At 39.8% G+C, this 24,261-nt stretch overlaps 1 protein-coding gene across 1 annotated transcript; it reads left to right on the forward strand.

Annotated features, from left to right (window-relative positions):
- Positions 1-13,679: 13,679 nt before the first annotated feature.
- Positions 13,680-14,858, forward strand: LOC131293721 (putative nuclease HARBI1). The gene is made up of 4 exons (XM_058321792.1): positions 13,680-13,813; positions 13,880-14,312; positions 14,376-14,520; positions 14,590-14,858. The coding sequence occupies exons 1-4, from the start codon at positions 13,680-13,682 to the stop codon at positions 14,856-14,858; spliced, it is 981 nt and encodes a 326-aa protein (XP_058177775.1).
- The last annotated feature ends 9,403 nt before the right edge of the window (positions 14,859-24,261 follow it).

Raw genomic sequence — 24,261 nt, forward strand, 5'->3', positions numbered from 1 at the left:
CATCAACCTGAGAATAAAGTTCTTTCTCTTTTGCTGCAACCCTCAAACGAACACGACGTGTAACATTACTCTGCTAATCCGAATATAATTGTTTTATTTTAACAGGTTATGGGCCCAGATTCCCATAATGGCCGACTTCAATAAAAATCTTGGAATCGAACGATTGGTCGCGAGAATTGGTCGACATGGAAACTTGCCGTATAAACATTGTTAGAAGTCGAGGACCTTCGGGACGCTGTTAAACCAACGGTTAAAGCCGATGGAACATTGGAGGCAGTGGATCCCGTGAAAGATAGAAAAGCACGTGGAAAAATTATTCTACTATTGGAACCGCAGAACTATTACCATGTGAAGGATACTCATACTGCACAGAAAGCGTGGCAAAAGCTTTGTGAAGCGTTCGAAGAGCTTCTGTTCAAAAGAAACTACATTTATCTGGATTTAACTTAAGATTGTATTTTCTTAGCCTATCAAAAACTTAAACTAGGTTACTGATATGATGCCGTGCACCGCATCCAGTAACGATTATATCATCTATATATACAAATGCTAGTTCAGGTGTCAACCCGGCCATGGCTATTGCCATCATTCGCTGATAGCTATTTGGAAATATATTTAGTAGTTGTTATTATTTATACCAATCGTTTCTATTTCTTGATTGGTTTGAGCGCGTAGCAAACACTTCTGCTAAGTTCTTGCTGTCAGTTTCATTTTCTAGAATCTTCTGAGTTGCAGGAGATACAGTTGTGAAATTTCCAGCCTTCAGCAAAATTCTGGTTTCAGGGTTGGTTACTTTTTGTATTAAAGTGTCAACTCCTAGTTTTATGACCATTTTACTTGCAACAATTTCAGGAATTTGTTCTTCAACATAAAGTTCCTTCAATTTCGTTGTAAGCGTTTCAAATTCCTCACACATTTTCTGTGTGTCATGATTTTTGACCGCTTTAATTGTTGCGATTATTTTATCAGGGTTTGTCTTTTCTTGACATCGTTCTTTGATGTTAAGCAATAATGCAGTAAAAGAATTAGTAACGGCTGGTAAGCCGATTCTTGCCTTTCCTGTCAATCTTGTTCTCAAGAACTTGATCAACATTGTTTCGTCACAATTTGTATAAAGGTCTTTTACTAACTGAGCAGCATCTAAAAAGGTTGCTAAGTTTGCTGCAGACCCGTCGTAAATCTGAACAAATGACGTTGCTGTCTTAATATCAAACGTAGCCATTTTGATTTTAATTCGCTTCTGTAGCTTAAGCAGATTAATAATTATTGTTGCGTTTGTTTTCAAGGAGATTAATTTTGAACCTTCAAGCTTGACATTTAAAATGGTTCGTATTGCTTCTACTAATTGTCTAGCGATTTTCAACGTAAATTTCTGTTTTTCTTCCTCTAGTTCCACTGACAACGTTAAGATGTCGTTATAGGTTGCCTTGCAGTAAACTATTTTATTTATTAAAGTTATCTGTCTATATTTACGGTTTGGAGCTTTCTTTAAGTTACTAAGGATATTCGTTAACTTATGTATTAATAAATCAATTACATCCATCCAAATTGAAGCAAATTAAATAGACTTTGCTTTAATGAAGTATACTGAGCCGAATCGAATCAATCACAACGGATGCGATCGATTATGAACAAATGGCGCAAGCACAGCAAACCGACACCGAAACTCAGGCCTTTCTTAAGAATCCACCGAAAACCACAACAATGATGCTAAAAAACGTTTGTTTACCAAATTCAAAATGCACCTTGTACTGCGATATTTCCACTTCAACCGTCAGACCATTCGTTCCCATAAACTTTAGGCATCAAATCATCGCAAAAGTACACAACACATCTCATCCTGGCGTACGAGCAACAACTCACTCCGTGTCACAGCGCTTCGTATGGCCGTCAATCCGCAAGGACTGTAAGCAGTACGTCGAATCCTGCATCGCATGCCAGAAAGCAAAAATCAGCCGGCATAACAAAACACCCGTTAACCGGATTCCAACACCAAACCAGCGTTTCGCGCACATACACATCGATCTCATCGGTCCCCTGCCACCATCGGAAGGTAACCTTTATTGCCTAACGATGATCGACAAATTTACCCGTTGGCCAGAAGCGATCCCTCTTCCCAATATGACCGCCGAAACCGTTGCCAAAGCGTTGATCGCGAACTGGATCGCGAGATTTGGCGTGCCCGAAAAGATCACCACCGATCAAGGCAGGCAATTCGAGTCGGAACTTTTCAAAAAGTTATCGGCACTCCTCGGGATAAACCACTTGCGCACATCACCATACCACCCGCAAGCCAACGGACAAATCGAGCGCGTCCATAGGCAGTTAAAAGCAGCACTGGTTTGTGCCAACCAAAAAGCGTGGACAGAAGCTCTTCCTATCGTCCTGCTTGGCATTAGATGGTCACTAAAAGAAGACATCGGCGCAACAGCAGCCGAACTTACATATGGAACGATACTACGACTACCCCGACAGTTTTTTGACAGCAACACTCCAGATTCAACAGCGGATTACGTAGCTTAATTAAAATCTAGTATGAATAATCTAAAACCTTGTAACACATCTAACCACAACACAAATAGACCGACATACGTCCAACCCAGCCTGGCATCCTGCTCACACGTGTTTGTTCGAGTCGACAGCGTCAGGCCACCCCTCACTCCTCCATACGACGGACCATACCCCATTCTAAAGACAGACATCTCCATCGACCGTCTGAAGGCCGCCTTTGTCTGTCCAGCATCCGAGCCTCGCACCACCAGTGGCACTACTACTACTCCACCCGCACCCGCACCAGCTGACACAGTGATGGACCAACAATCACCATACCGGACCCGATACGGCAGACAAATCTTTTCTCCAAAAAGATTTTAAAAGAAAGTGGAGGGAGGAGTGATGTGGCAGGCTCAACCCCTGTAACACATAGGGTAAACATGCACCGACTGCACCGGCGGTCATGCATTCACGCGTCATCCTTAGAATGTTAATTCCACCTTAGTTCGTTAGTAGCATGTAATAAACACGCTTTCTTTACAACGAATCTTCAAACGAGTAGGACGTAGAGGATCAATCCGAAACATCATCCGAACAAGCTTTCACAATCTGAAGAATACCACTCCAGTCGTATGAAGTTCCGCGAAAAATGGAAATACACGCATAACATGTACCCACAGTGTACCCACAGTGTGTCACACGGAACAGACGGGAGCGACCGACGTATGCTATGCCGACGTTCAGGACTTGAAAAAAAAAAATGAGACAAAACGACAAGCAAAGACGAAATCGACAAAGCATGTGAGAAACGAAATACAAGGGGGAATAGAGAGAAACGGAATTAAGGAGCCCGTATCGGAACGTGAATGTAAATCTGCTCCTTTCAATATAAAATTGAAGAAAATTAGTGAGTAGAAAGTAAATTAAATAATTTACATAAAACAAATGAATTGCAAAATAAATTTCAAATTGAGCTATGCTTAAAAAAACTGTTCATATGAACATCAAGTAGTAACAAAACTGAAAATCAACAATACTCACCATGTTTAGATTGATAGATTTTGAAAAAGCTCCCCCCACGCCGTTTCACTCTTATGTCTGCGACAATAACAAGCCACACTCATGTTGGAATGAATTCTGAAATAGTTATGAAATAGTAAATTAGTAGAAACGTTTATCAAACTGAGAGAATATTTAAAATTACAAATTAAACTTTAAAAAAGACTGAGCAAAAATAACTCACGACACTTTGTGTGGGCCTCTGCATCCATTTCCTCACGAACATCACTAAAATACACTGAAATGATGAAACGGATACATAAATAAATTAGAAAACTATCTTCACATATTATTAACAAACATTAAACATTATTAAAAGCTTATGAGTACCTTCAGCTATCTTTACAGCTTCAAATACCATTCATTAATTGTCAGTTGTTGACAAAATTGATCAATCATATAATACTACTGCTATCACTTCTCCACAAATATGCTCCCAAACAAAACGTTCCTTAAGGCGTGTTACACAGCTTACTTACAATTGATCAGAAGACTTATTAAGCATTACGTTCAAACAGATTAATTGTACACAACTTACCACACTATACACATTCTTCTTTAATGAAGTTTTCATGTCTACTTGATCACAAAATACAGCTCCGTTTAATCACTTGTATCATGCAAGTATTTGTTTCGTGCAATGGGTGTTAACACGTTAAGCGCTATGCCCAAATTGCACTGCTTTCCGTTCTGCCAGCGATTCGTAGAAACGCCGGCCTACCTAACGGCTCTGTCGGCCCTAGCAGACCGACGCTGGCTTTCGGGAAAGAACACTGTCGGCCCCACGGGGCCGACGTAGCGCTTAACGTGTTAAGATTTTGAAGTATTCATTTCTGCAGATATCTTCATTTTAACTTGTTAGCTCTTTTACCCTGCACCCACAATCTCTCCACGCTAGAAATAGAAGAAAAAACACACAATTGAAAATGATACGTTAACTTCTACATAACGAAATTCTACTGCAAGTTGCTGCATCATTCGTTGTTTTTACAAGGCCTACAGAGAAGTCATGCAGTGATCGGGAAAACTCATCTACATACCATTGTCTGTCTCATGTTCGACGTGCCAGATTTATTTTGGTTTGAATCAACGATATTCCATCGCCTGGCAATACAGAATAAAAATATTATCCAAGCAGTTCGCATTTACTTAACACCTTCAATTGGCATCTGTTTCACAACCGGAAATCTTCCAAGCTAACAACTTGACAGCTCTCGAGGATTCTATTTCTACTGCGACATTTCAATTCATGAAAAGGCGTTACACCAATGAACAATATGACATGCGGTTGTAGAGTTCTGTACTAAAGTCATATCCCATCCGCACCTACCCTACAAACATTAAATTAAATTTTAACCGGCACCCGTAAATTTTAAACTACCCGGGAAGTTTTTGGAATTTTGTTTTCAAATAACTTTTGATTGGATTGACGTACCGACATGAAACTTTTAGAATGCCTAGAAATACAAATTTTCTATCGTTTTGCTGAAGAAAAAACAAATTTCCAGGAATTTAAATAATATCTTAGTGCTGATGTATTTTATTCCTGATATCTTAGCTCTTGGATACTTAACTACAGTCGGTCCCCGCAGTACGCGGATGTTTGGGACCGAAGGCAATATCGTATATCGAATTTTCGTGAATTGCGGATTTCCTCTGCCAAATCGTTTACACCTTATTTAACATATTTTTTATACAAATCACTATTTAGTGTTCCATTTCTTACATTACATAATTATTTCTCTGTTAAAAAGTGCATAATCACTAATCAGAACCCAAGGAGAACCGTGCTGCACTTCCTACCAAAGGTGTGCATGCCTACCAAAAAAACGCCTTTCAAGTGTATTTTTGGTAGGCTTTTTTGACATTTACACCTCATTACCTACCAAAGCGTATTCGGTACAATCGCCGTACGAAACGTCATGTGGCTTCGATTGCCAAAATTTGTTTTCTTTTTAATGAAATCGAAGCAACTTGTTCGGGAGCGCGAGTTAATCATAACGCTTTTGCGGGTTTGAGTGTCGGAATCGGAGTGAAAGTTACAGAACAAGTTTTTAAACAACATCATGGAACATGGTAGTAAAAGGGCAGGAAAGGAAACAGGATGAGACGATGACCCTTAGCGACAGGCTAAGTTAATAGTTGGTCGGTGGCGGTTGGACATCGCGGCGATCATCGGATGTTACCGGGTGTAGCATAGCATCGGTGGCCAGTGTCCGATAGCAGGGCTTGGATCGACCGACTCAGGGTGGTTCACAACTGCCTGTGCCAGACAGTAAGTACGTGTGTAAGAACCCACAGCAGAGTTCTTACTGATGATGATTTGTCCGCGCATTTCACACATGTCAGTGTCTCGACAAGGAGGAAGAAGCGGCTTAAAGTGAACATCTACGCCAGTGATGTCAAATTCGTTTTACCTCGCAGGCCACGTTTCGCCCCAAAATAGGTTCGCGGGCTAAAACGTAAAATTGATTGGATTGATGAAAATATGTTCTTATCAGTGTGGTTTGATCCAAACAGTTAATCGTGTTTAACACCTTCAAATTTTTTAAATATTATATTACTTTTTATAAAATTTACAATTTTCGGTAAAAGATAATTTTTTTTTAATCGGCGTGATGTGGATCAAAGTTGTTTATCACTTTCTTAAAGAAATTTTTGAAATTGACGTTCGTTCAGTTCTCTTGCAATTCATTCAATTCAACAAAAAACATTTTGCTATTCAAACAATAGCTAATACTCAAAGATCCAAACTTTTGATGTATTGCTTCAAAGGGGTCGCGGGCCGGATCCGATGTGCTTGCGGGCCGCATGTGGCCCGCGGGCCGTATGTTTGACATCCCTGATCTACGCGTTCTACGTGTTTTCACTGGCCATGACAGAGTGGTGCTGCACATCCTACATCGAAGAAGCCTGCTACGATCCGTGGTCGCTGTTAGCCAGCACGAACCAGAGGAGGGGTCGGACGATTTCTGGATATTTCGCCTGATCGCCTTCCGAACCGGACGATACGTATCTGTGGCTGGAGTCGCTGCCGTATTGGATGTGGTCTTCTGTTGTAGCATCGGTAAGGGCGAAGAGTCCCGTTGGAAGTTGGTAGGTGTAGGGTATAGAAGTGTCATTGAGGTAGAATAAAGAGTCAGTTGATTGATAGCTGTCATGCGAGACGAACGTTCCCCCGTGTTTTGATTCAGAATCCGAAAGAAAAAAAAGGAATTCTTCACCAACGATCACTACAATGGCGCAGTTTCGACCTACGTTCCCAGGATGGAAATTGAACATATGATCTCTCCGGAAGGAGTAAATGGTTCGGCTCAACATTGCGATGTAAGGGCTAGGTAAGTCTGTTATAAGAACTGATGCTGATGTTATGGCGAATCAGCATAGATGTGTGTTCTTCAGAGATAGATGCCAACGGTGTACATTTCTGTAGAGAAACGATGTACATGCACATTCCCTTGAAATCGATGTCGATCTTGCATTTTTCGACGTGGAATCGATGGAAACGCACATCCTCCATGGGTTCGATGCCGATCTTGCACTTTCCGACGTGGAACCGATGCAAAAGCACATCCCTCATGGGATCGATGCCGATCTTACACTTTCCGACGTGGACCGATGCAGACGCACATCCCCTACGGGATCGATGCCGATCTTGCACTTTCCGACGTGGAACCGATGCAAAAGCACATCCCTCATGGGATCGATGCCGATCTTACACTTTCCGACGTGGAACCGATACAGACGCACATCCCCTACGGGATCGATGCCGATCTTGCACTTTCCGACGTGGAACCGATGCAATGGCACATCCCTCATGGAATCGATGCCTGTGTCAAGCGAGCAGATACATCCATCGAATCGATGCCGGACTTGTGCACATTCCGTGATGGAATCGATGCAGACGCTGTTATAGTATCGAAGGCTATCTCAAGCGGGTTCATGTCCTGCTTTGTGAATCGATGCCGGCCTTGTAAATGGTCCATCATGTCGTCGATGAAATAGCGCATTTCCCTGTGAAAATCATGCTAGCTGTCTAAATGATCCATGTAGTGTATGTGCAAAATGAAAAAGTAGAAGAAAATCGCTATAAAACTTTAGTCGCTATAAAACGTTAGTCGCTATAACATCGCTTATACCCACTTAAGAGGGTATAAACAACAGTATCTATTAACCTTAATTGCAACTTGTCATTATAAGTTATAGCAAGATACTTGCCGCATGATACTTCCGCTCAATCATTGTGATCGGTGCTTTCGTAGCTTGAAGTTCAACACGAGGTTCAGTGCAAATAAAGAAAAAAGTTCATACTTCATTATGCCGCGTAGAACAGTGAAGAAAGAATGGATCGTCGAAGAAAATGACGAAGGGGCACCACAATGCGTCAACCCTGATGGACAATACCAGGGAGCAGTCCCATCATTTACTTTTGCTGCCATGCAAATCGGTGAATGCAAACCAGTAGAAGGGGAAGAGATCGATAAGATCACCTTCATTAGATGGTGCGACATTCTGGAGTCAGGGATGGCTGTGGCTGGAATTAAAGACGAAGTAACGAAGGCCAACATCTTCAAATTACGAGCGGGGTCCAAACTATTGGACATTTTGGACAACACTCCCGTTAAAGATGGTCCAGACGTGCTTATACAACCATACACGAATGCAATGCAACGTCTTCGCCAATACTTCGGTTCGCGCGACTACGCATTGTTGCAACGCCAAAAATTACGAGCGATGCCGCAAGGACGAGACGAACCGGACCTAAAGTACGTCCACCGGGTGTCGGCGGTCGCCAAACTTTGCGGTTATATGGATGACCAGTTGGTGGAAATCGTCGCGGATGTTTTACAAAGCCACGCTGCAAATCACCGCATTCGCGAAGCAGCCCGAAAAGCAGCACGGAAAGGAGATTCGCTTCAAGAGCTAATTGATCGAGTTCGTGTTTCGGACTACGAAAAGCAAGCAGAGGACATCTACACGATGCATCATCCTCCAGAAGAATGTCGGCGGGTTTTTGCATTGGGCCGTGGATCCTCTCGCCCACCCCCACCAAGAGATTATGTTGGTCGTCGAGAATTGTTCAACCGTACTGGTCGCGATAGTGGATTGGTTGCCCGTTGCTGGCGCTGCACCGGTACTAGCCATCGAGCAGAGGAGTGCTATGCAATAGAAAAGTTCTGCCATCTGTGCCGGGGCAAGGGCCATATCCAGCGGGCTTGTACTCGTACAAAACGGGAAGCCAACGATGACCTGGCCACTACCGATTCGAAGACGCGTAAGGTTGCTGCGCTTTCGGCTGCGAATGTCGAAGAACAGATTGAACAGGTTCGAAATGTCAATTATTAGGTTGATCGTCGATATCTAGCGATAAAATACAGTGTAACTTCGATATCTGTTGGTCTAATTTTCCGAAGTCAGAAGCTAATGTTATACTTATTTTCTTTTAGAATACTGTTCAAGGGGTAACTGCTGCAGTTGATTCGGATATGAAGAACTCGTCGGACGTATCACATCACGAGTATATTATGTGTTCACTGGATCCACTTAGTTTACAAGGGACTGGGTCGGTTGTTGGTTTGGTGGCAGGTATTTCTGTGAGATTCTTAATCGATTCTGGAGCGGAAGTGAATACGATTGATGAAGGAACCTTTCGTCAGTTGGAGAGCGATCATATATCCCATCAGATTTTTGACTTAAAGGAAGGTTCGGACAAACCCTTGAAAGGATACGCCTCATCTAAACCAATTGTTGTAATCGCTAACTTTGTCGCTGAGCTTTTCATTTCGCCTGATCGTCCCTGCACACTTGAAAAATTTTACGTAGTTCCTGGGGCAAGGGCTCTTCTGGGGCGTACTACCGCAACCAGATACAGTGTTTTACAGTTAGGGCTGAGCGTTCCCGTTATAAATCCTCACGTTATGGCTTCAGCGAGTAACCCAGTTTATGCTTTGCAATCAAATACTCAATTTCCAAAATTCAATATTCCCCCAGTGTTTCTTAGCTATGATAGAAGTATGCCCCCTTCGAGGCACGTATTTACTAATATTCCGTTAGCTCTTACAATAGAAGTCGAACATCGCCTGTGTGACCTTTTATCTTCCGGTATTATAGAAAAAGTAACAATTGGTATGGATAGATCATTTTGTTCATCCTTGTTAGTCGTACCAAAAGGTAAACAGGATATTCGGTTGGTCGTCGATTTGAGAGGACCTAATCGTTGCATCATAAGAACTCCATTTAAAATGCCGACATTGGACGAAATTTTGTCTCGTTTGCATGGAGCTTCCTGGTTTTCTACTATAGACTTATCAAACGCTTTTTTCCACATAGTGTTGGATGAGTCATGTAGACACTTGACTAATTTTTTTTCAGGAAGTAATATATACCGTTTTATACGCCTTCCTTTTGGATTATGTAATGCTCCGGATATTTTTCAAGAAGTTTTGCAGACTGTTGTCTTAGCAGGGTGTAACGGTACCATTAATTATCTCGACGATATTTTGGTGTTTGGAAAATCTAGGCAAGAACATGACGACAATCTTCATGCCACGTTATCACAGCTACAAAAACATAATGTCTCGTTAAACCCGTCTAAATGCCATTTTGCCCAACAATCCGTGAAATTTTTAGGGTTTATGCTTTCGTTCGATGGGTGGCGAGTTGAAGAAGACAAGAGGAAGGCGATTGAAGGGTTCCGGCATCCTCAGAAGATAGCAGAAGTAAAAAGTTTTTTGGGGCTTATTAATTTTATTGAAAAATTCACCCTTAGCAGAGCGGATAAAACCAAACATTTAAGAGCACTTGCGAATTCTGATGAATTTTATTGGACACATCTCGAAGAAGATGAATTCAATAATATCAAGTATGAATCTTTAAATACAATCGTGAAGCTAGGATATTTCGACCACACTGACAAAACTGAACTTTTTGTAGACGCATCTTCTATAGGTCTAGGCGCAGTTTTGGTCCAGTATAATAATGCCGGAACTCCTCGTATCATAGCCTGTGTTTCAAAAGCCTTAACATCGGCCGAGAAACGATATCCTCACACCCAGAAAGAGGCATTAGCCATAGTTTGGGCTATTGAGAGGTTTCATTACTATTTATCATTTATACACTTCACGGTATGGACCGACTCAGAAGCTAACAGGTTTATTTTTAACAGCGAGTATAGATCTGGAAAGAGATCTATAACTCGAGCTGAAACATGGGCCTTACGTCTGCTTCCTTACAATTTCGAAATGAAACGCATTCCCGGCAGTACCAACATCGCCGATGTTTTATCTCGTCTGATAGGCAAATCGCAGGTGGATGAACCATTCGACGAAGATAATGAGAGACATATGTTATACTCCCTTGATTCATCACATATGAGTATTACCTGGTCAGATATAGAACAAGCTTCAGAGAAAGACACAGTGCTAGCCGACGTAAAGAAAGGTATTCGAACAGGAAAGTGGCCCATCCATCTCAGACGATACGAATGTGTATCTAAGCACCTAAGATATCTTGATGCAATAATCTTCAAAGGAGAGCTAATAGTTTTGCCAACGGCACTTAGGGAGCGGGCTCTAGTTACTGCTCACGAGGGACATATTGGGGTAGGAGCTACAAAAAGAATTCTTCGAGACCATTTTTGGTGGCCTAACATGTCCAAGGAAGCAGCGCAATTCGTTAAAAATTGTACAACTTGCCTTCTTATATCTAAAAGGAACCCACCGGTACCATTGTCGAGTCGTGAACTCCCTAAGGGACCGTGGGAGATTTTGCAGATTGATTTTTTATCTATATTAGGTTGTGGCTCGGGGCACTTTTTAGTTTGTGTAGATACTTACTCCCGCTATCTGCTTGTTGCCGAGGTAAAGCATACAGATGCTAATTCGACGAACGCAGCATTATCTAAAATGTTTAAACAGTGGGGGTTTCCGCTTGCAATACAAAGCGACAACGGACCTCCATTCAAAAGCGAAGAATTCAAAACATTTTGGGAAGAAAAAGGTGTTTCAATTCGTAAATCAATTCCTCTTAGTGCTCAGTCGAATGGGGCCGTAGAACGCCAAAACCAGGGCATTATCAAATCGTTGTCAGCGGCTAAACTTGAAAAGCGTAATTGGAACGAAGCCCTTCAGGAGTACGTTCACCTTCACAACACGCGCAAACATCACTCAAGATTAGGTGTAACTCCTTTCGAGCTATTAGTCGGTTGGCGTTATAGAGGTACCTTTCCTAGCTTGTGGGATAGTCCTAACGATCTCGACAGGAATCAAGTACGTGACGATGACGCACACGCTAAGTTAGTTAGTACTCGATATGCTGACTCCAAACGAGGTGCTAAGGATAGCGACATCCAGGTAGGAGATAAGGTGGTGGTTGCGACACAACGGAATACGAAAACCGACCCATCGTTTTCAAATGAAACATTCACAGTCTTAGCTAGGGATGGGGCTAAAGTCGTAATAGGCAGCGAAAGTGGAGTTCAATTAGCCCGGAATGTGCAGGATGTCAAGAAAATCCCTATAAATATGACTAATTATGACGAGTTCTTGGGAAATGCTACCGAAGAAACTACCGAAGTAACTCCAGATAATCCAGAAAATAATGATTCTGTAAGCACGGGAACGCAGAGACCAAAACGATCTTTGCGGGCTCCTGCTTGGTTTGAAGATATGGAGCTTTATTAACGAGAACAGAGTTTTTTTTCTTTTCCTTTTGTAATAAGAGTAGAGTAAGGGTAGTATGTAGGGTATAGAAGTGTCATTGAGGTAGAATAAAGAGTCAGTTGATTGATAGCTGTCATGCGAGACGAACGTTCCCCCGTGTTTTGATTCAGAATCCGAAAGAAAAAAAAGGAATTCTTCACCAACGATCACTACAGTAGGTTGCGGAGTACTTGTTTATTTGTTTATTTGTAATGGAAAACTCAACGGACCGAACAGTGTCCCAATGAATATCTAAAACTAAAACTAAAACTAGGGCAGTTGACGCATGTGAATAAGCTTATAAACAATTCGGGTCCATTGTTAGGCGCAACTTAAAGGTATTAGCGTTATCATAGAAATTGACTACATACGTACTATTAGAGGATAATCTTAGAAAGTCAGAATTCCGAAGGCGTCTACAAGGTGCATTAAAGTTAACTAGTTCTAGTAGGTTTGGGGCATCAGTCTCACCTTGAATCAGCTTACCCACAAACACTGCCTGTGCTATCAGTCGTCGTTTTTTAAGAGTTTGTAGTCCTAAGAGAAGGCAACGCGAGTGGTAAGAAGGGAATGAATCCGAGTTACGCCAGGGGAGTGATCGTATCGCCAATCTCGTAAACCCATATTGGATGTTTTGCCAATTGTTGAAATGTGGAAACCATATTACACTATTAAATTCCAGAATAGGGCGCACTAAACTGACATACAACGTTTTAAGACACATTGGGTCATTAAATTCTTTCGTGTTTCTAAGGACGAATCCTAGCGTCTTATTTGCTTTTGCTATCATTTCATCATAGTGGTCGTGAAAAGTAAGCTTACAGTCTAGAATAACGCCTAAGTCCCGAATCGTATTTCTTCTTTGTAATATTTGATTATTTAACTGATAGCTGTATATGATAGGCTTTTTTGTTCTATGAAACGACACAATGCAGCACTTCTCGACACATAAATTTAATTGATTCCAATCACACCAAAGACATAATTGTTGAGATTGATCCCGTTTGCTTGTGGATGGTATGCCGTTGTCCGAATGTACCGCGTTCCAAGGGTCCTTGTCAACTCACTGAACAGGCCTGACTCGAATTGTCTTCCTTGATCAGTGGTTATGTAGGAAGGGACGCCAAAACGCGAGATCCAGTGGTACAGGAGGGCTGAGACAACAGTTGCTGCTGTTATGTCTGGTATAGGAACTGCTTCTGGCCAACGCGTGAAACGATCGATTACTGTAAGGCAATACCAGGGCCTATTCCGAACGATTTTCATGAACTATCGTCAAATGAGATAACGATCGTCAAGTAAACTAGCTTGAAAGCAGTCAAATTTTACTGTAGTGTCAGATTAGTGATCATTCGTGTGATTTGAGTACAAACCAGTAGGTACTTAAAAGCGAATTTAATTGAATTGTGCAGACCATAAATGCGAAATATGTTTTCGGGAGTGGTATTCGTCGTTAATCATGGCTGCGATGACGACAGTGACGAAGAAAACGTTATGGATTTGGTGGCACATCAAAGAAGACTACGCAAGGAAGTAGATCCTCTTGAATTACCGGAAAAAACGTATGTAATGCCTGATTAAAAATTGCAAGAACGTGTTAAAACGTTAAAGTGTAATCTTTCTTTCAGATTTATTCTAAATTTCAGGGTTTCAAAGGCGCTCTTCCTTGAATTAGATGGTTTGATAGCCGATTCGATTGCCCCGAAGCACAATCGGGGGCTTTCTCCCCGAGTAAAATTGGCTGCAACTTTGAGATTCTTAGCTCAAGGTTCATACCAGCAAAGTGTGGCCAATGATTTTGCTGTTCCAATCGGGCAATCGACATTTTTGAAAGTATTGGAACAAACTTTGAATGTGTTGGAATCCAAGCTGGCACACCTCATATCGCTAGAAATGACGGAAGATGAGAAATCAGAGGCACGGAGATATTTTTTTGAAAAAATGGGTATACCAGGTGTAGTTATGTGTGTCGACGGGTCGCATATAAAAATAATACCTCCGCATGAAGATCCCGTTTTGTATTATAATCGCAAAGGATTTTACAGCCTTAATGCGTTAATGGTAAGTTTCTAATGATTATCAACCTAATTCGATTACATATTGATACTTTAACTATCTTTACAGATTTGTGACCACAGCAAAAAAATTCGATATGTAAATGCGAGGTTCAGTGGATCGAACCACGATTCGTTTATTTTTAATAATAGCACGTGCATGGGTTTCTTTGAAGACAAGTGGAGAAATGGCGAGAGAATGTTTAAGCTATTAGGTAAGTATATCACTTATTATACATATGTGTTCCGATGTTAAATATTTATTTTCATTTCATATCTCATAGGTGACTCTGCATATGCTTCAAAGCCATGGCTTATAAAGCCGTTTAGAAATCCGGATCCCGACACGCCCGAATCATCGTTCAATTTGAAGCACTCTAGAGGGCGTTCAATAATTGAACAAACTTTTGGATCGCTGAAAAATAGATTTAGGTGCATACTGGGTGCGCGACAGCTTCATTATGCTCCACCGAAGTGTGTCAAAATAGTGAATGTATGCTGTGCGCTGCACAATTTATGCATTCGTGCAGGATTACCCGAAATTGAAGATTAGGTGTAGTGAAAGAAGTACAACACATAAAAAAAATTGATTCTCATTTTTTATTGATTCAAGTATTATACAAATAATTTTATTATGGAAATTATTTTTTTATATGACAATGCATAATATAATCCAACACATAATCTTAACATAAGCACAACTTAAACGTAAATGGTAAATTGCGATTAATTTTTTTTTAAATGTTCTAAGATACTAAAATGAAAACTTTTAGTGTCTTCGACATGTTTTCTGGCACTGTCGGCCAGCTCACCCAAGATTTTAATCATTTGATCATTTTGACGAATCAAAATATCAATGCTTTTTTCGTCCTGGCTAGTTGATCTTTTTTTAAATATTTTTTTTCTATTCTTTTTTTCTACGACGTTGGATGACCGTCCAGCCTCTTTATTATTGTCCGACGATCCTACTTTCTCTTTCTCGTTACCATTGGTGGAGTGCATAGGTTCTGCTCGCTATTCATCATTTGAACCTTTGTTAAATGGCCCTTCTTCCTCCTCAACGTTAAAATCTTTCCTGATGGATGGCCCTACTTCAAGTTCGATGATCTCAATTATTTGACCAGATTTATCGTTTAAATTGCCCTCTGGAACACCTATACAAATGCTCTCAGGTACTCCCATTGCGTTTTTATCCAGATGCGTAACTGATAAAACGCGCTCATCTATGTCATCCAATAACGCCTTTTTTGCTACTCCACCACCTGTCTTATTCATTTCTTTTTTATTGTAGCTCAATTTTCTTTTTGCGTTGTACTTCTTCTCTATCCAAACCTAAAAATAAGTAAATCATTAAAATATATTCAAGGTAACTCATTTGCGAAATGTTTCAAATGCAGACTTACTCTGCTCCATGTATTTGGTTCTTTAAATGGAGGACCTATTGAATTGAGCTTCTCCGCAACTTCTTTCCAAAAGTCGCTTTGATTTGTCCTACGACCGCATGCAACGTCAGGATTTTTCTCCATCAATTCAACCAGCATCTGTTGCTGTTGTTTTGCCGTACGAGTGCAGCTAAAAAATATATTTTTAATTTATTAATGATCACACTTGAAAGAAAACACTTTAAATATTTTTTTTATGCAGTCACACTTGTACTCACTTTTTTTTATCCATAACTTTAGTTCAATCTTCACTTCACACACTTCACAAATAAAAACCGATAATACGGGATACCACTTCGATGAGAAATATTCCACAGACTGCCGAGCGTTACCCTAACCAGGTTCACACGAACCAAATGGAACCAACACGGAGCACCAACGGTAAATAAATCTGCTTTTCTAAACTTGTGTGCGTGTTTGGTGTTAATCTTTGTACTTTTCAATTTGTTAGTTGAGCAGGTGTTACAAATCTCAAGCTCCCTCATGGACGGATTTGCGTTATCGACTGGTCTTTTGTCATCAATAACACATCGATCGTCATTGCTGTTGAAAAAGCTTATGTGATACCTATAACGATCGTTAACTCAACTGCTCGACAAATTTACTCACAGATGGCAGAGCTCAAACGATTTTATTGACGATTATTTCGACGATCGTCTGTTTGAATGGATGTGATAGGGTTTCACTCAAAACGATCGTTTATGTTTGGCTTAACGATCGTTTACCTTTGACGACTTCGTTCGGAATAGGCCCTACCGTTGACCGTTGCCCACCGGAAAAGGTCCAATGTCGTCGCTGGGTATGTTTGCAGAGGGCTCTTGGTGTGACGTATGACTTTGGCTTGTTGGCATGCCATGCAGGTTTTTACGAATTGTTGAGCATCCCGCTTGATGCCTCGCCAAACGAATCGCTCTGTGAACAGTTTGGCGGTGGCTCTGGCTTCTGGGTGACTCAAATCGTGGACGGCATGCATAACTTGGGGCTAAAATGACTTAGGACCGTATGGTCGGATTATTCCAGTAGGGCAATCGGCGTAAAGAGACTTAGTGCTTCCGGGGATCTGTGTTTTCCGTAGGCAAAGGTCGGAAACTATCTTGCCACTGAGTATGTCTGCCAGCTCAGTGTCACGGTCTTGTTCCTCTGCCATTTTCTCAAAATCAATAGTAGGACTTACTTGTATCACCTCGATGCGTGATAAAAGGTCGGCAGTGGTGTTCTGTTCTCCTGCTACGTGTCGAATATCCGTGGTAAATTGCCCGAGGTAATCCAAATGCCGTGCTCTGCGTGGAGAGGTGTTGCTGCTTCTGCTGGAAGGCATATGTTAGCGAAATACACTTCAAAGGCGTTTTTTTGGTAAGCATGCACACCTTTGGTAGGAAAGTGCAGCACGGTTCTCCTTGGGTTCTGATTAGTCAATTTTACTTTGTTTTTGTAGAATAAAGTTTTTAAACTCTTGTCGTGATCGCCAGACATTATTTCTTCTATTTTTTATCTTTTTTATTACTTTCTTTTCTTTTTTTATTTTCGCACCACTGAACTCATCAAAGTCAACCACAAGACTGTCCTCTTCAAAGTCTACCATAAGACTGACGCCCGCAATCGAGCTCGCGCTTTACCAGCTCGCCGACGCCGGTCCCCCTGTCTTCCTCTTATTCGGTCCTTCTCTCTCAATTTCGCCCGTTTTTTGGCTAACACCCACGTTCCTCTTCCTATCTCTTTCTCTGACTCGGTGCATCTCTTCCTATTTCGCCCCAACCACTACACCTCTCAGTGTCAACTTTTCATTATGAGGTGTAAACGATTTGGCAGAGGAAATCCGCAATTCACGAAAATTCGATATTCGCTATTGCCTTCGGTCCCAAACATTCGCGTACTGCGGGGACCAACTGTAGTTAAGTATCCAAGAGCTAAGATATCAGGAATAAAATACATCAGCACTAAGATATTATTTAAAATCCTGGAATTTTTTTTCTTCAGCAAAACGATAGAAAATTATTATTACTAGGCATTCTAAAAGTTTCATGTCGGTACGTCAATTCAATCAAAAGATATTTGAAAACAAAATTCCAGAAACTTCCCGTGTAGGCGGTTGAACGGGTACCGGTTAAAATTTAATTTAATGTTTGTTGGGTAAGTGCGGATGGGATATGACTTTAGTACAGAGCTCTACAACCGCATGTCATATTGTTCATTGGTGTAACGCCTTTTAATGAAATGAAATGTCGCAGTAGAAATAGAATCCTCGAGAGCTGTCAAGTTGTTAGCTTGGAAGATTTCCGGTTGTGAAACAGATGCCAATTGAAGGTGTTAAGTAAATGCGAACTGCTTGGATAATATTTTTATTCTGTATTGCCAGGCGATGGAATGTCGTTGATTCAAACCAAAATAAATCTGCCACGTCGAACATGAGACAGACAATGGTATGTAGATGAGTTTTCCCGATCACTGCATGACTTCTCTGTAGGCCTTGTAAAAACAAGGAATGATGCAGCAACTTGTAGTAGAATTTCGTTACGTATAAGTTAACGTATCATTTTCAATTGTGTGTTTTTTCTTCTATTTCTAGCGTAGAGAGATTGTGGGTGCAGGGTAAAAGAGCTAACAAGCTAAAATGAAGATATCTGCAGAAATGAATACTTCAAAATCTTCTTAACACCCATTGCACGAAACAAGTACTTGCTTGATACAAGTGATTAAACGGAGCTGTATTTTGTGATCTAGTAGACATGAAAACTTCATTAAAGAAGAAAGTGTATAGTGTGGTAAGTTGTGTACAATTAATCTGTTTGAACGTAATGCTTAATAAGTCTTCTGATCAATTGTAAGTAAGCTGTGTAACACGCCTTAAGGAACGTTTTGTTTGGGAGCATATTTGTGGAGAAGTGATATGATAATCGGTTTGTCGGATTGCGCAGTAGTATTATATGATTGATCAATTCTGTCAACAACTGACAATTAATGCATGGTATTTGAAGCTGTAAAGATAGCTGAAGGTACTCATAAGCATTTAATAATGTTTAATATTTGTTAATAATATGTGAAGATAGTTTTCTAATTTATTTATGTATCCGTTTCATCATTTCAGTGTATTTTAGTGATGTTCGTCAGGAAATGTATGCAGAGTTCCACACAAAGTGTCGTGAGTTATTTTTGCTCAGTCTTTTTTAAAGTTTAATCTGTAATTTTAAATATTCTCTCAGTTTGATAAACGTTTCTACTAATTTACTATTTCATAACTATTTCAGAATTCATTCCAACATGAGTGTGGCTTGTTATTGTCGCAGACATAAGAGTGAAACGGCGTGGGGGGAGCTCCTTCAAAATCTATCAATCTAAACATGGTGAGTATTGTTGATTTTCAGTTTTGTTACTACTTGATGTTCATATGAACAGTTTTTTTAAGCATAGCTCAATTTGAAATTTATTTTGCAATTCATTTGTTTTATGTAAATTATTTAATTTACTTTCTACTCACTAATTTTCTTCAATTTTATATTGAAAGGAGCAGATTTACATTTACGTTCTGATACGGGCTCTTCAATCCCGTTTCCCTCTCTTCCCCCTTGTATTTCGTTTCTCACATGCTTTGTTGATTTTGTCTTTGCTTGTCATTTTGTCTCATTGTTTTTTAAGTCCTGAACGTCGGCATAGCATACGTCGGTCGCTCCCGTCCCGTAATGTTCCGTGTGACACACTGTGGGTACACTGTGGGTACATGTTATGCGTGTATTTCCATTTTTCGCGGAACTCATACGACTGGAGTGGTATTCTTCAGATCTTTTGGGAGTCGTCCATCGGTCTGTCCGTCTAGCCATTTGTCACAGTTGTAGTTTGTGCAGTGAGTTTTGTTCAATACGATTTGATCTGTTCAATTAGTCTTTGAAAGTTACAACTTTTGTAACATATAAAAGTTACAACTTTTGTGACGAAAATAATTCAGAAAATTAAATTATTGAGTAAATGTAGTTATTATGGTATATCAATATGTTGGTTTGAAGAATCCTTCTTGTAAAGATAGTTGCGCTAGAAAGGGAATGTAAGACCAATTCGCATTTAACCATCTTGATGAGTCGCATGAGTGATGTCATCTACTTAATATTTCAAACAAAACTATTTAATATTTCAAACATACAAGCAAGCATGTTTGAAGCCGTGAACAAAAGTGGTTCGTCGGAGAGATCGCCTATGTTTCGCTTTGTCAGATAAAAACCATCCGCCGTGCAGTCCTTTTTTTTAAACCAAATTTCTGCAATAATAGTATACTTTACCACCGTACACTTAAAAAAATGTAATTTAGCGGCATTGGTATTCCAATCATTGCTTGAAAACGATCATATTCCGAAATTCTGTTCCATAGTTTTTTGAGCACATGATTGCCATTTCTAATCATACCCTTGATATGTTGTAATGCATTTTCTAAGAGGTATGCAGAGATGTCATCAAGTGATCCAAATTTTTTAACATCATCGTATAAGTATAGTAAATCATGAATATTACAACTAATATACGCGGATTCATAGATCTCTGCGTAGTCACTGACAAATTGTTCTAGCATTTTACCGGCATGGTCCCAGTATTTTCTATGAAACTCTGTCGATAAAATTGTTAGGCTAGTAGATAGTAATATAACATGGTTATATGCTCTTTGATTAAGCACATTTTTAAACACCGTAATGGTAGCATAATGCAGAAAAGTTCTATATTCTGATGTAGCTGATGTCTTTGAAACCTCCTAAGGGGCGATGAATTTCCGATGGCAGTATTATTTTTTTCCATGTGCTTCATTATACCAGCGGATTCATCAGTAGTCCATTTGATTAGAGCACCCCACTCTCCAAAATACAACTCCTAATCATTCTACGTACTAGACCTAAATCAACTAAATGGAGCCTATCTCCTACAATAATATCTTGAATAATATTAAACTTTCTTAAATTTAATAACGGAGACGGATATTAGTGGTGTTGGCCATAGCCTTGCAAGCGTAATAGTTGATGTGTTCTAAGAACACCCGTCACTTGTGAATACGTCACCGTTCGTGAAGCCGGGAGATGCTGCCCAACCGACGTACATTTAAGTCATCCATGGATGGCATTGTGCCCAACTATGAATAAAAAGGTGAAACTATGAAGATATGTTGACATAAGATCGACCAAATAATAGTTCCCTTTAAAAGCCCTCGCAGGAGCGTCCGCTGCTATGTAAAATAAGGAAACTCCTAGCAGCACGTCCCTTGATCTAAAACCTTTTTCCGATAGCATATTCAGCTCATCCCCCAATTTAAAAGGAATTGGCGTAAGGTTTTGAAGTACCGCAGTAAGCGGCAAGACCCATTGGATGAACTTCGGGTATACCATGAATTGTCATCAATATTGGCCATAAACATACGCCGCTACTTTAAAAACCAGGAAGTACATCAATAACAAAAAGAAATAGTTTGAGGGTTGATACACTTCTCACATCGTTTCTGTAGAGGAAAAAAAAAAGAATTTTTAAATTCATCATGACGATTTATCATAAATTGCATCCCTTTGATCAGTGAATTTTGCGTTCTCGTTCCTTTCATTCTCGGCTTCCGAATTTGAACTTTGATCATATTTAATAAGTTCATTGACATTGGAAGATGTGGGCTCTGTAATAACAACTCTGCAAAATATTTTTAATGAGACTGAATACATGAAAACTTTTACCTTTTTCCCGTACCCGTTCCCCGTTGTAGTCATAACTGTATTACAGGAAACGGCATCGTTTGGCGCTCGCGAACACCCATTTATCGTTTTTGCTCAAATACATGTCAATGTCAACAACGACTTGCAAGCATCGGTCAACGTAATGACAATTCGGCACAAATAGATCTCGTTCTATCATATGATTTGCAGGCCATCGGGTATAGAATTTCATAACATAACAGAAGGATGATAATTCTGTTTATTACTTGCATGCATACTCGTATCGTTTTTGAGATCGGTGTAAATTGGTTTCGTTTTCTCGTGAGACTATCACGCGCGCGCTGTTGTTTTGGTTTTTATTCATCAATTAAAGAAGGGTTTAAATGGGGTCTTTCGTCTCTGCATATAAATGCAACGTTTTTATTGGAGGTATTACCTTCAAGAGAATGTTTTGCTGATTCTGACTACCAAACCAGGAGCGCACGAAGTTAGAATTCCCCGAACTTCGAAATGAATTTTGCATAAATTGTAGAGGTTTCGTGTACATTAATTGAACACGTTGATGTTATTGTTGATGGTCGATGGAGACTAAAAGATTCTGTTCTTGTTTTGTGATTCAATAAAATAGATAAATCATTCATTACTCGCTAATTAGATGTTTGTATTTAAAACAACTTTACTCAAAATAACATTGTTAGTTCAATCCATTATCTGTTCTTCCCTAATGCACATTTGCACATTTCTTAACATATTGTTCATATAACCCTCACAATCTTCTTCGGTAATTGACCTAGCAGCAAATTGTACGGCTTGTACAAGACTGTTTTCATCTTGAACATAAGCTCTTCCTACCGGTTTTTTTTCTATTTACTGAACATATTTTCAATTGGGTTCAGAAACGGTGAATACAAATTGAACTACAACTACAAATTGAAGAAATAAGAATCTGTTCACTGAGCGCTTACCCTACTACCAATTTTGAATGAACTTAGGCCTATCCCCGTGGATCGGAGCGAGACGCAGCGACTGACTTGTGCTCCGTCGCATTCGCGCTGCAGCGCCGAAATTTTTCAACCCGCTCTTGAGTGAAACTTTGCATGAAGAATGAAATAAAGCGACGGATGGAAAGCATAAACCGTTACAGTTTGAACGGAAAGTTTATTTATTACCTTTGGATGGCACCGGCGCTGCCAACAACGGTAGAACATTTTCCAATGTAAACAACATTGACGCTTTCAAATCTATTATCGATGCACAATAAAGAGAAGAAATAAAACAAAAAAAGCCCCTTAATGGTTATTCCTAGCCAAGTGCATCACTCAGAAAAAAGATAGTCCCACTAAATACCTATGCCATAATATTTATATCATCTCAATCGCCTCAGAAATGATTGTGTTTTAGATGATCAAAGATGTATGAATTCAAAAGCATTCGAAGCATTCTCGTGCGGTCTCTTCAAAGCAACACTCGATAGAATAAAGAATCCTTCGACAGAATTTCTATATGTGGGTATGTTTTCATTTGCGTTATTACAAAATCGTGTAAGTGTTACATACCTATAATGACAACGAGAAAATAGACAAATATAATTCAATTTATTGATGATATTTATCAGTTAGCTCGGAACGATCTGTTTGCGCATGCACATGCACATGCATATCAGCAATTCCTGCGTTAGGAAAACAAATTACAAGTTTGCCAGTTGCTGGCTCAAGTTATGTTCTAAGAAGGGTGGATGCGATATTTTTTCTCTCCCGTATTCAATTTTTACTCTTCTCCCGCAGTTGCTACCATTGCTACCGCTGTACGTTTTACACCTGTGAATGCATATCAAAGGTAAACGAATGCATATCAAACTAACATATGTTCGGCTATTCACAAAGTGTGTTCATTATATTCAAAACATCAAAAATATATCTCAGCAATACATTGATCTTTTGAATCAATGATCTCGAATGGCAATTATTGCGAGGTGTTTGACGTTAGAGATTAATGTTCGCCATTTGATATTTGAAATATAGAATTCTTTTTTGAGTTTTATCTTCGGGCGTGAAAGATGTCCAACAGTGGGGCGTTTTATTTTTTAAATAATCGACATAGACTGTCCTTATACCGATTAAATCTTGATTAGTAACGAACGTTTGCATTTCGGGAATAACGTTGACATTTAAAAAATGAGACAAATTTTAACGACTTTTCATGAAAAAACGGAACACGTTAGAAACTTTCTGTTAAAAGCAAATTAAAGAGTAGCATTTCGTTTAAATTTAAAACAAGTTTGACAACAACCATCTACGTTTGATTGTGTGTTAAACATCCAGCTTATTAGCGGACCACGTGACCAACGATTGTTTAAAACCAGATGGCGACAAGTGGTTAAAAAGCCTAGTATTTTATATTACTTTTGAAGCTTGTTACAGTAGTTTTAAAGCCAAAATTTTATGTTTTTTTAATATAATAAATTTTAAAAGTGAAAATCAGCGAGAAGGATTTGCCCAAAGTCGCTGTTCTTCCTGTCAAGACTTCCGGCGTATGGAGAAGTGTATAGTGTGCAGTGTCTTCCGGAATAAATCCACTTTATCAGAAAACACGATAAAGACCATTCAGTGGTTTGGACATACATAGCCACAGTAAATCATGCGTAAAGAGGATCGGAGGAGTTGAATGGGTCAAATATAATTGAAATATCCCTATCAACTACAACCAATCGAAAAAAAAAAAAACATTTACAACAACTGAAAACATTCCTACATGGTTGGTTTGGTTGGCTACGCCAAAGTTTCGGCCAAGGCCAACTGGCCGTCGGAAGTTATTTTGAAAGTACTAAAATCTTAATCTTACAATA

Source organism: Anopheles ziemanni, chromosome 2 (genome assembly GCF_943734765.1).
Source record: "Anopheles ziemanni chromosome 2, idAnoZiCoDA_A2_x.2, whole genome shotgun sequence".
NCBI lineage: Eukaryota > Metazoa > Arthropoda > Insecta > Diptera > Culicidae > Anopheles > Anopheles ziemanni.